This window comes from Rhinoraja longicauda, chromosome 16 (assembly GCF_053455715.1).
Source record: "Rhinoraja longicauda isolate Sanriku21f chromosome 16, sRhiLon1.1, whole genome shotgun sequence".
NCBI lineage: Eukaryota > Metazoa > Chordata > Chondrichthyes > Rajiformes > Arhynchobatidae > Rhinoraja > Rhinoraja longicauda.
This window is the reverse complement of record NC_135968.1, coordinates 26,096,791-26,110,373: the sequence shown is the minus strand read 5'-3', so window position 1 is coordinate 26,110,373 and position 13,583 is coordinate 26,096,791. Positions and strand designations below refer to the sequence as shown.

Below are 13,583 nucleotides of genomic sequence, written 5' to 3'. Positions count from 1 at the left end.
ATGTACTTGTTTTCAATACGCGACTGCCTGATTTGACTGTTTGATTTAACGGTTCTTATGGCGTATATGCTTGAAATGGGTTGAGAAAAATATTGATGAGACACTGTAGTTGTCTGAGCGTCAGTTGACTTAATGTGTGACTTCAGTTACACAGCTTTTATATTCAAAGTACTCCGTGATATTTCAGTTGTAGAATTGTTTTTGACTTGAAATAAAATGGCTGTATGACATTTTATTATACGGTGCAAAAGTTCAAATTCTGTTGCTTTATCTTTGTCAATATTTGCACAAGGTTGTCACAATGCATCGCCTTAAATTCCATCTTCAATATACAACTCCTTCCCCAAAAGAGACCAGTGAAATGATGTATTTAATGAATGTTTAGGTTTACAACAATATAATCTATCACCCTCATGGATATCAAAAAAACAATGAAAAGATTATATGTGCATTATAATAAGCCAATGGAGAACTTTCCTAAATTAGAGTGTCATCTTATTTGCTTTGTTTTTCATGAATAGTGACTAAATATAGTGTGCAAAACAAGTCCACTAATGAACTAACAGAATTAGATTCACTCCCTTAAGACAATCTACAGTGTCAAATGTACAGATGATGTAAACAGACAAGAAGTAATTGATGAGTAAACATGTTTTAATGCTCCATTGTAAAATGTGACATCTATTTTCCACTATTTTCGGTGTCGCTGTTGGTTACAGCTCGATGTCTCTTTCTTCTGCTCTTCCACTTGTCTATCAAATTCAGATATTTGAATTGTAACCGTTTTCCAGCTGAAATTGTGATTGTTTAACCACTGCCATCTGAAAGGTTGCTGGTCATTGTCATAATTGCTGCAGAACACTAGTAACATAGTGAACACCTTATTACATTGCTGGATGCTTGATCTGTGATAATGTTATGCACTAAGTGCTTACAGTTATTGACATAAGTTCAAAGGAATACAAACTTCCATTTATTAAGGCTAGCTTTAAATTAAATCATTCATTTTGTAAATATCACTGTTTAAAGAATTTTAAGCACATCACAGATTTGGGTTTGCAAGTATGTAGTAAACCCCAATTTTTACAAAGGTTTGTGACATGGGTAATGTGTTTTTTTTTCAGCTGTGACTGCAGACAATTTACATAAACATTACAGGAAATTTGGACATATCATTAAGATTTAAATATCTGATGCAATCCAACTAATAAATTGAAGATGAAAAAATACAGTAAATCTTCCTATTCTTCAGGTGAAAACGCTTGTGGAGTGAAACCCGGTATCAAAGGAAATTACATGGTGCCTCTGCTGTGATAACCTAACTTGTCAGATTCAATTAAGCAGTTGGATGGACAATGCACACAGGATTCAACATAACCTGCTTCCAAGCTTAAGGCTGGGTCAAAAATAAGTGCAGCCATAATTAAATCCTGGCCCATCATACCCAGAAGATTTTTGTTTGGAATGTAGGATTGCGCAAAGTAGCCCATAATTCAAAAGAAGCGCGGTTTCTCCCTCCCCCAACTAGTTACAATGAATCTGCTTCAGCAGGATGTCTCCACATTATCTCTAGCCTTTTCAAAAAATTAAATGGACAGGAAATATATTTTGTACAGGTCCTTAAATGAAACTAAAATGTTTCTGTTGGGTGGAAGGAAAGAAAAGTTGAATGTGCAATAGCGATCACCCACAATGCTCTGCTGATGTGACCCTCGCGGCTGAAAGCAGATGAAGTATCTTGAGATGTCTGTTCTTTGGATTGTATTGCAGAAATCTCCTTATCATTTGTCTGAAAATAATTAAAATTTCATCAGCAAATACTATCATTGAACACACAAAGAGGGTTCCTCGTAAATCTGGCAGATGTGCATTGGACCACCTAGTTCTAGTAAATATTGGAGTTTAAATTGTACATTGCAAAGCAACATACAGTTCTCCCGTCCACTGCATCTTGATTAAAGGTCATTCACCAGTTAATTCTGCTCCTCCCTTCATAGATGCTGCCCGACCTGCTAAATTCCACAGCATTCCTTTCGATGTATTTAATGTTACTTTATCATAATGTGCCAACTGTGGAATTATTCTTCACATACCCAAATCCTTAGCATATCTATCCAGTATAGAATACCTCATGGGGATATCTTGCATTCTTCCCCCCATTTGAAAATCAACTCTTTGCCACTTTTCTTTTCCTACTAAATTTGTAGCCACACTATCTATCACTGTTCCTTAAAAACCTTCAAGTTAAATTTTGCTTATGCAAAACCTTTTACATAAAATATCTTTCAAAGCTCTTTAAAAATCAATTTTCATATCATAATATCAACATCAAATTTATATTCCATAAAGAAAAAACGACTAATTTAGAAAATACAGAGAATATCCCTATATAGACTTGCATGCTGTGATGAAATCCCTACAACTACCACATCCGTGTGGAAGGGAGTTTCGAGCCCAGGTTGGTATAACGATCCATCTCTATATACAGTATATTGTAACATTATAAACTAGATGTAGTGGTCTTGCCTGAGAAATAGATATGAGCAACAGCAGCAATATAATCTCAGGCTGTTTTGTGAGGGTTAATGTACTCCGTATGAAAAAGTATTCAAATTATTCCATGTTCGGGGCAGAACAGTAGTACAAACAATTGGTGCTGCTGCCAGACAACTCCACTGACCTGGGTTCAATCCGGATGTTGGGTGCATTCCGTGTGGAGTCATAATGATCTGATTTCCTCCTACATCCTAAAAGATGTGCTGGGTAATTAATTGATTATTGTCTATTGACTCATATAAATTGCCCCCAGAGTAGGTGTGTGGCAGGAGAATCAATGGGAGCACACGGGAGAGAATAAGTTCCAGGGAAATAATTAGGGGAATGGGATTGACTGAAAAGCTTTGAGAATTGGCACAGACTTGATGGGCTGAATTACCGCAAATCTATGATGTGGGAAAATATGAAATGTGAACAATCATTCTCATTCACGTCAGAGAAATTGAGAGTTACATTGTTGAAGGTTGTAGGCAATGCAGAAGCTTAACTAGTTAGTCAACCTATCCAATGGCAATAAAACTACAGGACATGAATATAACATTTGCAAACCTCAAATGAAATTAGGGATTAGAAGTCCAATTCTCCCACAGTGCATTTGGTTGCCAAAGATAATATTCCATCAATTCTACTTAATCCAATATTGATTAACTGCTTTAATGAGCAACTAGAGCAATATCTTCATATGTAAAGAATTGAATCTGTTAACAATACACTGAAGTATAGTTGATAAAATATTCTGCAGGGACACAATGGTTTGGCTCATTGTTCTGACAACAGCAAAACGGTTGAGGGAATACACAAACTAACTAATATAATAATTATTGATATAATGAATATAATGATATCATTGATATAATAAATAATATCAATGTTCTTAGTCATTGATATAATCATTGACTATCTATGACCTTGGACTATACTTAAGGATGAATGGATGGGAAGTTGGTATGCTTTGAGAAGATGAGGAATGAGTGGGATTGACATTACACATGAAACCAAGTTCAACATGCCTCCAATTCATTTCTGGTTCCAAAGGCAGCTAATTGGAAAGGATCCAATCTGCTGCTTCCTTCTTTAAATAATTAATTAGCCTGCGGCTTTATTTGTATTTCACATATAACACTGGCCAGGTTTGTTCCCCTGAGAAAAGCTGGTTTGAATAGTTTTGAGCATTTCCAATTCTGCTTGCAATCTATGGGAAACAGGAAAATTGCATCGATGGCTGCTGGTTATCGAGTTAATCTTCCCTTTGGGGTTCTAGCCCCTGGCTCCCTGAAAGTGGCAGACAAGTAGATAGGTGGTAAAGAAGGCATATGGCATGGTTGCCTGCATTGGTTGGTGGATAAGCATTAGAAATTCATGTTCCTGCTTTATAAAGCTTGGGTTTGGCCACTTTTCGAGTGTTGCTTTCAATTCCTGTTGCCCCATTATAAGAGGGATGTGGAGGCTTTAGAAATAGTGCAGAGGAGGTTTACCAGAATGCTGGCTGGATTAGGGGGCATTAGCTACAAGGAGAGTTTGGACAAACTTGGATTGTTTTATATGAAGTGTTGGTGGCTGAGGGGAGACCAAAGAGAAAGGTGGAAATGTCAAACAATAGCGGTCATAGTTGTTATGTGAGAGGAGGAAAGTTTAAAGGAGATTTATGTGGCGTTTTTTTTTATATACAGAGAATGTTAGGAGCCCTGAATGTACTGCCAGGATAGTGATAGCAATGTTTAGGAAGTATATAGGAAACCTCATGAACAGACAGGGAATTCACGAATAAAGACCATGTGGAGTTTAAATTGGCATCATGGTTGGCGCAGACACTGGGATGAGGGACCTGCTCCTGTGCTGTACTATTCTCTGTTCTGTTCCTGTGATCGAGCCTTCCACTCCATTAGACATTTGTCACCCACTTGCAAAATTTGCAACATTCAACGTTGCTCACCAGCAACAATGGTGTCATCAAATCCAGACCTGTTTTATAACCTCCATAATTCCTCTCAATCCTGATCTATACTTAGACCCATAAGAACTCTTGTAGAAATAAAGAACTGCAGGTGCTCTTTGACAAAAAAGAACACCAAAAGAACACCATATAACTCATGGAAATTGACCCAACCCAAAACATCACCTATCTATGTTCCCCAGAGATGCTGCCGACCCGCTGAGTTACTCCAGCACTTTATCTATATATCTATTATTATATACTACTAAAACTCAGATCTTGTATATACAAGATCTCTCTCCCCTCTCCCCTCTCCCCTCTCCCCTACAACCGCCGCGAGTAATCCCAGCTCGGCTAGGCCACAGCAGCCACCGCGCTGCCCGTCTCCAGTAGTCCGCTGCTCCGGGAGAGTTAGAGTGGGGGGGACGGGGAGGGTGGGAGGAGGAGAGAGTGGGGGTGGGAGGGAGAGTGGGACTGGGGAGGGGGATGTGGGGGGAAGGGGGGTTGGTGGTGGGGGGAAGAGAGAGTGGGGGAAAGGGGGGTGGTGGGGAAAGGGCAGGGTGGGGAGGAGAGAATGGGGGGGGGGGGGGGGAATGGGCCCAACTACACTTTATCTAGTACATTACTAAAACTCTCATCTTGTATACATGTGGATATATTTGTATGTGGGTTGTGGATAGATTTGTTTGCCGAAATACAGCCAAAACAGTACACGATAGCACAATGATTTTAGGCACACTTTACTCACCATTAATCTGTGGTTCAAATGATTGTTATATTTTAAAAGTTTTTCACTTTTTAAACTTTAAAAATCACCTTTTTAAACTTTAATAAATCCCTTTTCCACTCTTCCTGGCCGTCAGCCGCATTCAACAGCACAATAGGACCCGCCCGAGTGATGGGAGTGGCGACCAATTAGGGGGGGTTGCCCAAGATGGCTGCCGGGGGCGGGACTCACCCGAGTGCGGGAGTGGCGGCCAATGACGGGGGGGGGAGTGCCCATCTTCCCGCTCAAAGCAATGGCCATTGCCGTCAAGCTGCCGCTGCTGTTGAGCCGTCGAACTGCCGCTGCTGCTGAGCCATCGGGTTGCCGCTTGTGCTGAATGAGGGGATAACCTCGAGGATCTCTAAGATCCTGGCTGCCTGCCTGGGTTAAGGAGGGATGGAGTGGGTGAATGGGTGAGGGGGGGGGAGTGGAGGAGGGGGGGTTAAGGAGGGTTGAGGGGGGATGGAGTGGGTGAGTGGGGCGTCGGAGGAGGGGGGTTAAGGGTGGATGGAGTGGGTGAGGGGAGGAGGGGGGGAAAGGGGGTTGAGGGGGGATGGAGGGTGGGTGAGTGGGGGGGGGGAGGTGGGGAGGGGAGGGTGCTACACCAATGCAGGAGAGCTTTGGGTCCAATGGGTCCACCCTGTTCTAGTGTCCTATAAAATTTCCTCTTCAATCCTGACTCAAAGTTCCTTGCTGACTGTATTTGAAGTCCTGGCGACTAAATATTACTAATCATACAACCTGGCTGCCTGGGGCTGGGAAACAGAGTCTACAAATGTTAACTAGATCCTGCCATGTCTCCAGTTAAGCCTATGCGGGATTTCATGGTCAAGTTAAATTGCTCGATTTACAGGCTAAATTACTAAACTTTGCATTTATTGATTCAATGCAGTGGATGAGTTAAGGTGACATGAACCTTTACATCACGTCCAATTCTTTAGGATCCATTATAATTTGACAACCTCATGCTCATTAAGATAATAGACATTTTAATTATTGGTCTTAGTGTGAATACTTTCATTTTATTTAAATTCAGGTCATGGTTTCTTAAAATTGGAAAAATCATAACTCTGTTTCATACTGCCCGTTGAAAATACTTTTTAGCAAAATCCATGCAAGGCACTGCATTTTGCAAGGATAGAAATTATTCACTCAATGTTTAGGCACCATTATTATTTTTAAATGCTTACCTCTGTAATACAAAAGTCCTGGTTTACTGATACATTGGAGTGTAGTCTTTGTGCCTGTGTGCAGAACATAGATAAATATTAGCTTAACGCAGATACACAAAACTAGAACAATAGCTGAAATACAAGGGAAAGTATAAAGCCTTGAAGCCGATGTGAGGACAGTTTTGAGGAGATGGATAATGAACAAAGTCAAAGGAGCCTCTGAAGTCCACTGAAATCTGAAGAGGTAGAACAGCCCAAAAATTTAAAAAACATAAATGGGGAGTTCAAGGTCAAGGTATTGGCAGAGCAAAAGTTTCAGGGAGGCTGATCATCCATGATTAAAAAAACGACCATGCTAAGGAAAGGACAAGCACGGACTGGCAAAAAAATGTAGGCTTGCAAATCTCAGGGCTTATGCCATAAGGCTGTAGTTATGCTCAATTAAATCTCTCAAGAAAGTCAAGGTTGGATAATTTGAATTGTGTTGGCTGGACAGTGGTGGAAATTGCACCAGCAGCTGAGCAAGTATGTGGAAAGAACCCGGAGAGTAATTAAGGGCAGAAAAAAATACATTACATTCACACACAGAGGACCTCATGCAGTTAATAAGCTCTTGGTAGAGCGACAAATCTGGCCAGATATAAAAAGCAGAGGTAAGCTTGTTTTATTGAAACTGAAATGAAAGTGGTGCCTTGACTAACATAGGCACCGTTGCGGGAAAAGGTGAAGCTTTGTCAGGAACAACAGCTCAATCAATACTGCGCCAGCCTTCCTTTCCATTGACTTTGTGGAACACCCATTAGTATTGGTCTGTTATCATTCATTGACATTCATTAAGATTAGGGGAGAAAGATTTAATAGGAACCTGAGGGGCAACGTTTTTTTTACACAAAGTGTAGTAGGTATATGGAACGAGCTGCTGGAGGAAGTTGAGGCAGGTGCTACCACAACATTTAAGAAACATTTAGACAGGTGCATGGATGGGATAGATTTAGAGGGATATGGCCCAAACACAGTCAGGTAGGCCTAGTGTAGATGGGGCATGTTGGTTGGTGTGGGCAAGTTGGGCCGAAGGGCCTGTTTCAATGCTGTATGACTCTGACAGACAGGTTACCCCAACATTCAGAACAATACAGTAAAGAAATGTTAATGCTGGTCGGACAGATTTTTGAGATAGCTACCTACTGCTACAAATACGTTTTGCTTTGTTCCCGATCAAATTTTCAGTAAAATATATCATACATTTCTAAATGATAAATATATAACCCAAAAAAAATAATTGTTAATGAACCAATTACTCAAGCTTTATGAATACAACAAGGCATGTTACATTGTATGGAAAAAATATCAGACAACATTTTTGAGTTGAAGTAAACTGGGGAATTCATCATAATCAGCTGCATTCTACTTCACCCTATACACCGTGGGAAGGCATCTGGTGACTTCTAGCTGTGCCAGCCGTCGGGATGTAAAAATGATTAAATGATAATACAAATCATAGACTGGCAGAAATTGATGTGCATCAGTCATGTGGCACCAATTGTTTTTGTATTTGTAAAATCTGACTGGCAGTTCTAACTGGGTTCACAAAAATACAACAGGCCATTGACTGCTGATGTTACCATTTCCATAATGCACCTGGATTTACTATCACTCTACCTCCACTTTACGAGCATCTACCTTTCACTCAACTCCGTTGCATTGGAGTAGGGTCAAGCCTCGGTGACTTACAGCAGAATAACTCACCTGGTCTGCAGTTCATCAGTTCCTCACAAACTTCAGTTCGATCACTTGGTATTCAAGAGAAGGCCAAGTTATTTTATCTAAATTTATGAGTGTGTACTCACTCAACACTCATTATATCAAATTTATAAGTACCCTTTAGCATTGACTCAGGGAGTTGTAAATTGCAGTTAGAGGTTAACAGACCTATGATAGTTCTTGATAAGAACAACCTCTCCCACCTTCCATTATCATGTTACAATTAAATGTCCCAGAATTTCTTAAATTCCCTTTTGACAGCTCCCACGGATGTTATTTTGATCAGTCTGTCAGATAATAGATTCCAAATACTAACCACTTGTCATGTAAAAAAGATTTTCCTTCAGTTGCCTGTGATAGTTTTGTCAATCCATTTAAATCTGTGCTCTCTAGTCACTGACCATTGTCTGAAGAAGGGTCTCGACCCGAAACGTCACCCATTCCTTCTCTCCTAGATGCTGCCTGACCTGCTGAGTTACTCCAGCATTTTGTGATACCTGATGATTCATCCATTGGAAATAGGTTTCTCTACCTTTCCACCTATATCCTTCATGATTATCAAACCTCCGTTTAGACTTCAATACTCTGTGGAGATCAAACCCATCTTTCTCCATGTAACTGTACCTCTCATCTCTGGAAGCAGTCTTATAAATTTATTCTGAAGCTCTCACAGTCGGTTCAAATCCTTGGTAAAGTGTGATGCATAGAAATGGACACAGTGCAACTTCCGAACATTCTAGTTTCTATTGCTACTCTCCATTAATTGGATATGATCACCAACATCTATCTGCAAATTATAATATGACCTGCACAGCCACATTCACGCATCACTAAGGGGTCACGGACACACCTTGGTTCCCTTTTAAGTAATGCCTAAATTTTAAATATATCTCATGCTTTTCCAACTCCCTCCATAACCACACCTCTCCATCACCTCTCTGAAACTTCCTCTAGCCCACAGAAAATGAATTACCTGCACCATCATTTTCATTTCTGGCCTCTACAGCATCCTTGGCTTAAATTATTCCACCTTTAGTTGTCATGAGACAGGAGTGTCCTCCCAAAACATCCTTGCTACTTCTTTCTCCATTTTCTCTTAAAATACTCCTTTAAATCTAGTTTAATGTCCATTGTCAAATTCAGTTTAGTGATGCAACATGGGATCAGGTTCTTTGTCCCACCAAGCCCATGCCGACCATTGATCGCTCATTCACACAAGTTCTATGTTATCCCACTTTCTCATCCACTCCTTACACGCTGGGGGTAATTTACAGAGGCCAATTAACCTACAAACCTGCACGTCTTTGGGATGTGGGAGGAAACCAGAGCACTTGGGAGGGAAACACGCGCAGTCACAGGGAGAATGTGCAAACTCCACGTAGACAACACCCGAGGTCAGGATCGAACTAAGTTTGGCAATGTGAGGCAGCTCTCCTACCAGCTGTGCCACAATGTGTGCTATTTTGCCTGATAACACTCTGCCAAAGTATCTTTACATGTTAAAGGCTCTATATAAATGCAAATTTCTGTGAGAACTCAAGGCTTTTTGACTCAGACATGAGTACTGCAATTGAGCCAAGGCTGCCACATTGAGATTAAGATCACAAGATTCACTACATTCATAAACCAGTTTCCTGCTACCACTAACATGACTCCTTTTATCCCTCCACTCTTTAATCTGCCTGTTTAGTGCAGTGGATGGGAATGATTCCACTGTGAATCTGTGCTGCCACAAATATCAGATTACGTTTGGTATTCTTAGTATTTGGATGGAGAGTGAGCCACAAGAGGTTATGACAAAAAGTGCTGGACTGATGTTAAAACAAGGTCTCCTTGTTTGAAGTGAACACAGTTATTTTTAGCAATTATGTTTGCTGCCTATCTGCAATGATTGTTGGTGATTGTTGGTGTTGTGTTATAAAACTCAGCACCAATTTGCAATCCCTCGATGCTATTCCTTGCTTGCAAACTGTTTTGTGTCAGCACGGAAGAAATAGAAGTGGCAAATAGGTCCTGCAATTGCAAGCATTCATGTACCTTTGATAAGCTAATATTACACTGGCAATGGAGGGAAGCTGGAGGCAAGTTTCATTCTTGCCCTCTTTCCTACTCCTTCACTCACTAATAATTGGATATATAGTCACCTTCACACAGGGCGTGTTACCATCCCAGCACTGTGTGAAGGATGTCTTGCAGGAAAACTTGGAACTTGTTCCTATTCAGTTGTTGCAGGTCTCTAAAATCAGATGGCCAGCAGAGCCAGAGACCAAGCCAACAACTCACTCACTTAATTTCCCTTGAGTAACACAACTGGTTAGAAGGAAAACTGCTCAGCATCCATGCCTTCTATAATGGGCACAGCTCCCCTTTTGAAGGATGGTGAAATGAGGCTGGGGATGGGTCATGAGGTATTACCCAAACTGGTCTTTAAATAAATCCTCTCAGGAGCAATAGCTCAGCATACCTGGCAGCAGGTTATTGCTGGGCCCTTGTCGATGGACAGACCCTTTTTTTCACTCCGTCTCCAACAACTGCCATTTTCAATGCAATATCTCGCATTGAATGCTTATTAAGACACTGTGGACGGCTTGATTGTATTCACGCTCAGTCTTTTCTCTGACTGGATAGCATGCAATCAAATCTCACTGTATCTCAGTAGACATGACAATAATAAACTAAACTAAACTAAATTTGCAATCAGAAACTTAAAACCTGCTGGTCTTTCAACCTTTGCTCTAACTCCAACAGGCTCCACTGAGGAGACAAGAGTGGTGCTACTTATTCTTTGCAAAGCACTCTCCAGAATTTAATTAACCGCCCGGTTCTCATATTCCTATGCTTCCTATTTCTATCTATTCTTCCTTTCAAAGCTGCTATACCCCCTTTTTATCTACTTGGTGACAAAGTATCCAATGCTTTGGCAAATTCGTTGCCTGGTCACAGTCAGTCATACAGCACGGAAAGAGACCCTTCGGCACAATTTGCCCACACCGACCAAGATGCCCCATCTACACTAGTTCCACCTGGCCACATTGGGCCTGTATCTCTCTAAACCTATCCTATCCATGTACCTGTCCAAATGTCTTTTAAATGTTGTTATAGTACTTGCCTTAACTACCTCCTCTGACAGCTTATTCCATATACCCACCACCCTCTGTGTGAAATAGTTGCCCCTCGGGTTCCTAATAAATCTTTCCCCTCTCACCTTAAACCTATGATCTCTGGTTCTTGATTCCCCTACTCTGGGTAAAATACTGTGCATTCACCCTGTCTGTTCCCCTCATGATCTTATGCACCTCTATAAGATCACCCCTCAGCCTCCTGCACTCCAATGAATAAAATCTTAGCCGGCCCATCCTCTTGCTATATCCTCATAAATCCTCTCTGCATACCTTCCAACTTAGCAACACCCTTTCTGTATAAGAAAATAACTGCAGATGCTGGTACAAATCGATTTATTCACAAAATGCTGGAGTAACTCAGCAGGTCAGGCAGCATCTCGGGAGAGAAGGAATGGGTGACGTTTCGGGTCGAGACCCTTGTTCAGAACACCCTTTCTGTAGCAGGTTGCCAAAATTGACGACAATACTCCAAATGCAGCCTCACCAACATCTTGTACAACTGTAACATAACTTCCCAACTTCTATATTCAGTACCCTGACTGATGAACCCCAATATACTAAAAGCCTTCTTGACCACCCTATCTACCTACAACGTCATTTTCAAGGAACTATATACCTGCACATCTAGTTCCCTCTGCTCTACAACAATCTCCAGGGCCTTGCCATTAACTGTAAAGGTCTTGCCCTGGTTTGACTTGTGGATAAATGTGAGCTTATCCACTTTGGTGGCAAGAACGGGAAGGCAGATTATTATCTGAATGGTATCAGGTTAAGAAAAGGGGAAGTACAACGAGACCTGGGTGTCCTTGTACATCAGTCACTGAAAGTAAGCATGCAGTTACAGCAGGCAGTGAAGAAAGTTAATGGCATGTAGGCCTTCATAATGAGAGGAGTTGAGTCTGGGAGCAAAGAAGTCCTTCTGCAGTTGTACAGAGCCCTCGTGAGACCACACCTGGAGTAATGTGTGCAGTTTTGGCCTCCTAATTTGAGGAAGGACATTCCTGCTATTGAGGGAGTGCAGCGTAGGTTCATGAGGTTAATTCCCAGGATAGCAGGACTGTCATATGATGAAAGAATGGAGTGACTGGGCTTGTATTCACTGGAATTTAGATGAGAGGGAATCTTATAGAAACATATAAAATTATTAAGGGATTGGACACGCTAGATGCAGAAAACATGTTCCCGATGTTGGGTGAGTCCTAAACCAGGGGCCACAGTCTAAGAATAAGGGGTAGGCCATTTAGTACTGCGATGAGGAAAGACTTTTTCACACAGAGAGTTGTGAAATTGTGGAATTCTCTGCCACAGAAGACAATGGAGGCCGATTCACTGGATGCATTCAAAAGAGAGTTAGAGCTCTTAGGGCTAGCGGAATCCAGGGATATGGGGAGAAGGCAGGAACGGGGTACTGATTGTGGATGATCAGCCATGATCACATTGAATGGCGGTGCTGGCTCGATGGGCTGAATGGCCTACTCCTGCACCTATTGTCTATGTATCTATGTATCTATGACTTCCCAAAATCCACCACCTCACCCTTATCTGCATTAAACTCCATTAACCATTCCTCATTCCACACCCAACTGATCAAAATCCTGCCACAATTTATGATAACCATCTTCGCTATCTACGATATCACCCACTTTAGTGTCATCTGCAAACTTACATTTTACATTTTTCTACATTTTTCAATGCCTTCTACATTTTTATCCAAATTGTTGATATAAACCACAAATAACAATGGGCCCAGCACTGATACCTGAGGCACATCACCAATCATAGGCCTCCAGTCTGGAAAACAACCTTCCACCATCACTCTCTGCTTCCTTCCATGAAATCAATTTTCTAGACAAGGATAAGGGTAGGTGTGTTCCTTAACCATAGGACATTAGTGAGTGAGGTGGGATTTTAAGATCTCCAATGGTTTCATGGCTACCATTTTTAGCTTTAAAACAATTTCCAGCTTTTATTTAATTACATGAATCTATAACCCCTTCTCTTGCTAATGTGTAATTTGAACTCAAGCCTTGAGATCAATGCTCCAGAATTTTGGTGCCATTCCAGTAATTTAACAATTATTCAATTGTTCGATTTTGAAAAGTAAACTGGCTTTTACAATTTGACAATCATATTGTTTGTTTTCTATTTGCTCTTTGATTTCAGTTTCAGCTTTCTAAAAGATAATTATTTTGCAATCAGCTCAATAATTTTGGTAATTTTAATAGTGAAATTAATATAAAGCTTATGTATTGTTCTAACAATGTATGTTATGT

General features: G+C 40.9%; 1 protein-coding gene across 1 annotated transcript in view; it reads right to left on the bottom strand.

The window, feature by feature from the left end:
- Positions 1-449: 449 nt before the first annotated feature.
- LOC144601380 (GDNF family receptor alpha-1-like) overlaps positions 450-13,583 on the bottom strand; it is a 177,529-nt gene continuing 164,395 nt past the window's right edge. The window contains exons 8-9 of the mRNA XM_078413450.1: positions 6,446-6,499; positions 450-1,789 (exon numbers count right to left, since the gene is read on the bottom strand). Of these exons, the coding sequence (XP_078269576.1) occupies positions 1,631-1,789; positions 6,446-6,499 (213 nt within the window). The 3' untranslated portion in view covers positions 450-1,630. The remainder of the gene's footprint in view (positions 1,790-6,445; positions 6,500-13,583) is intronic.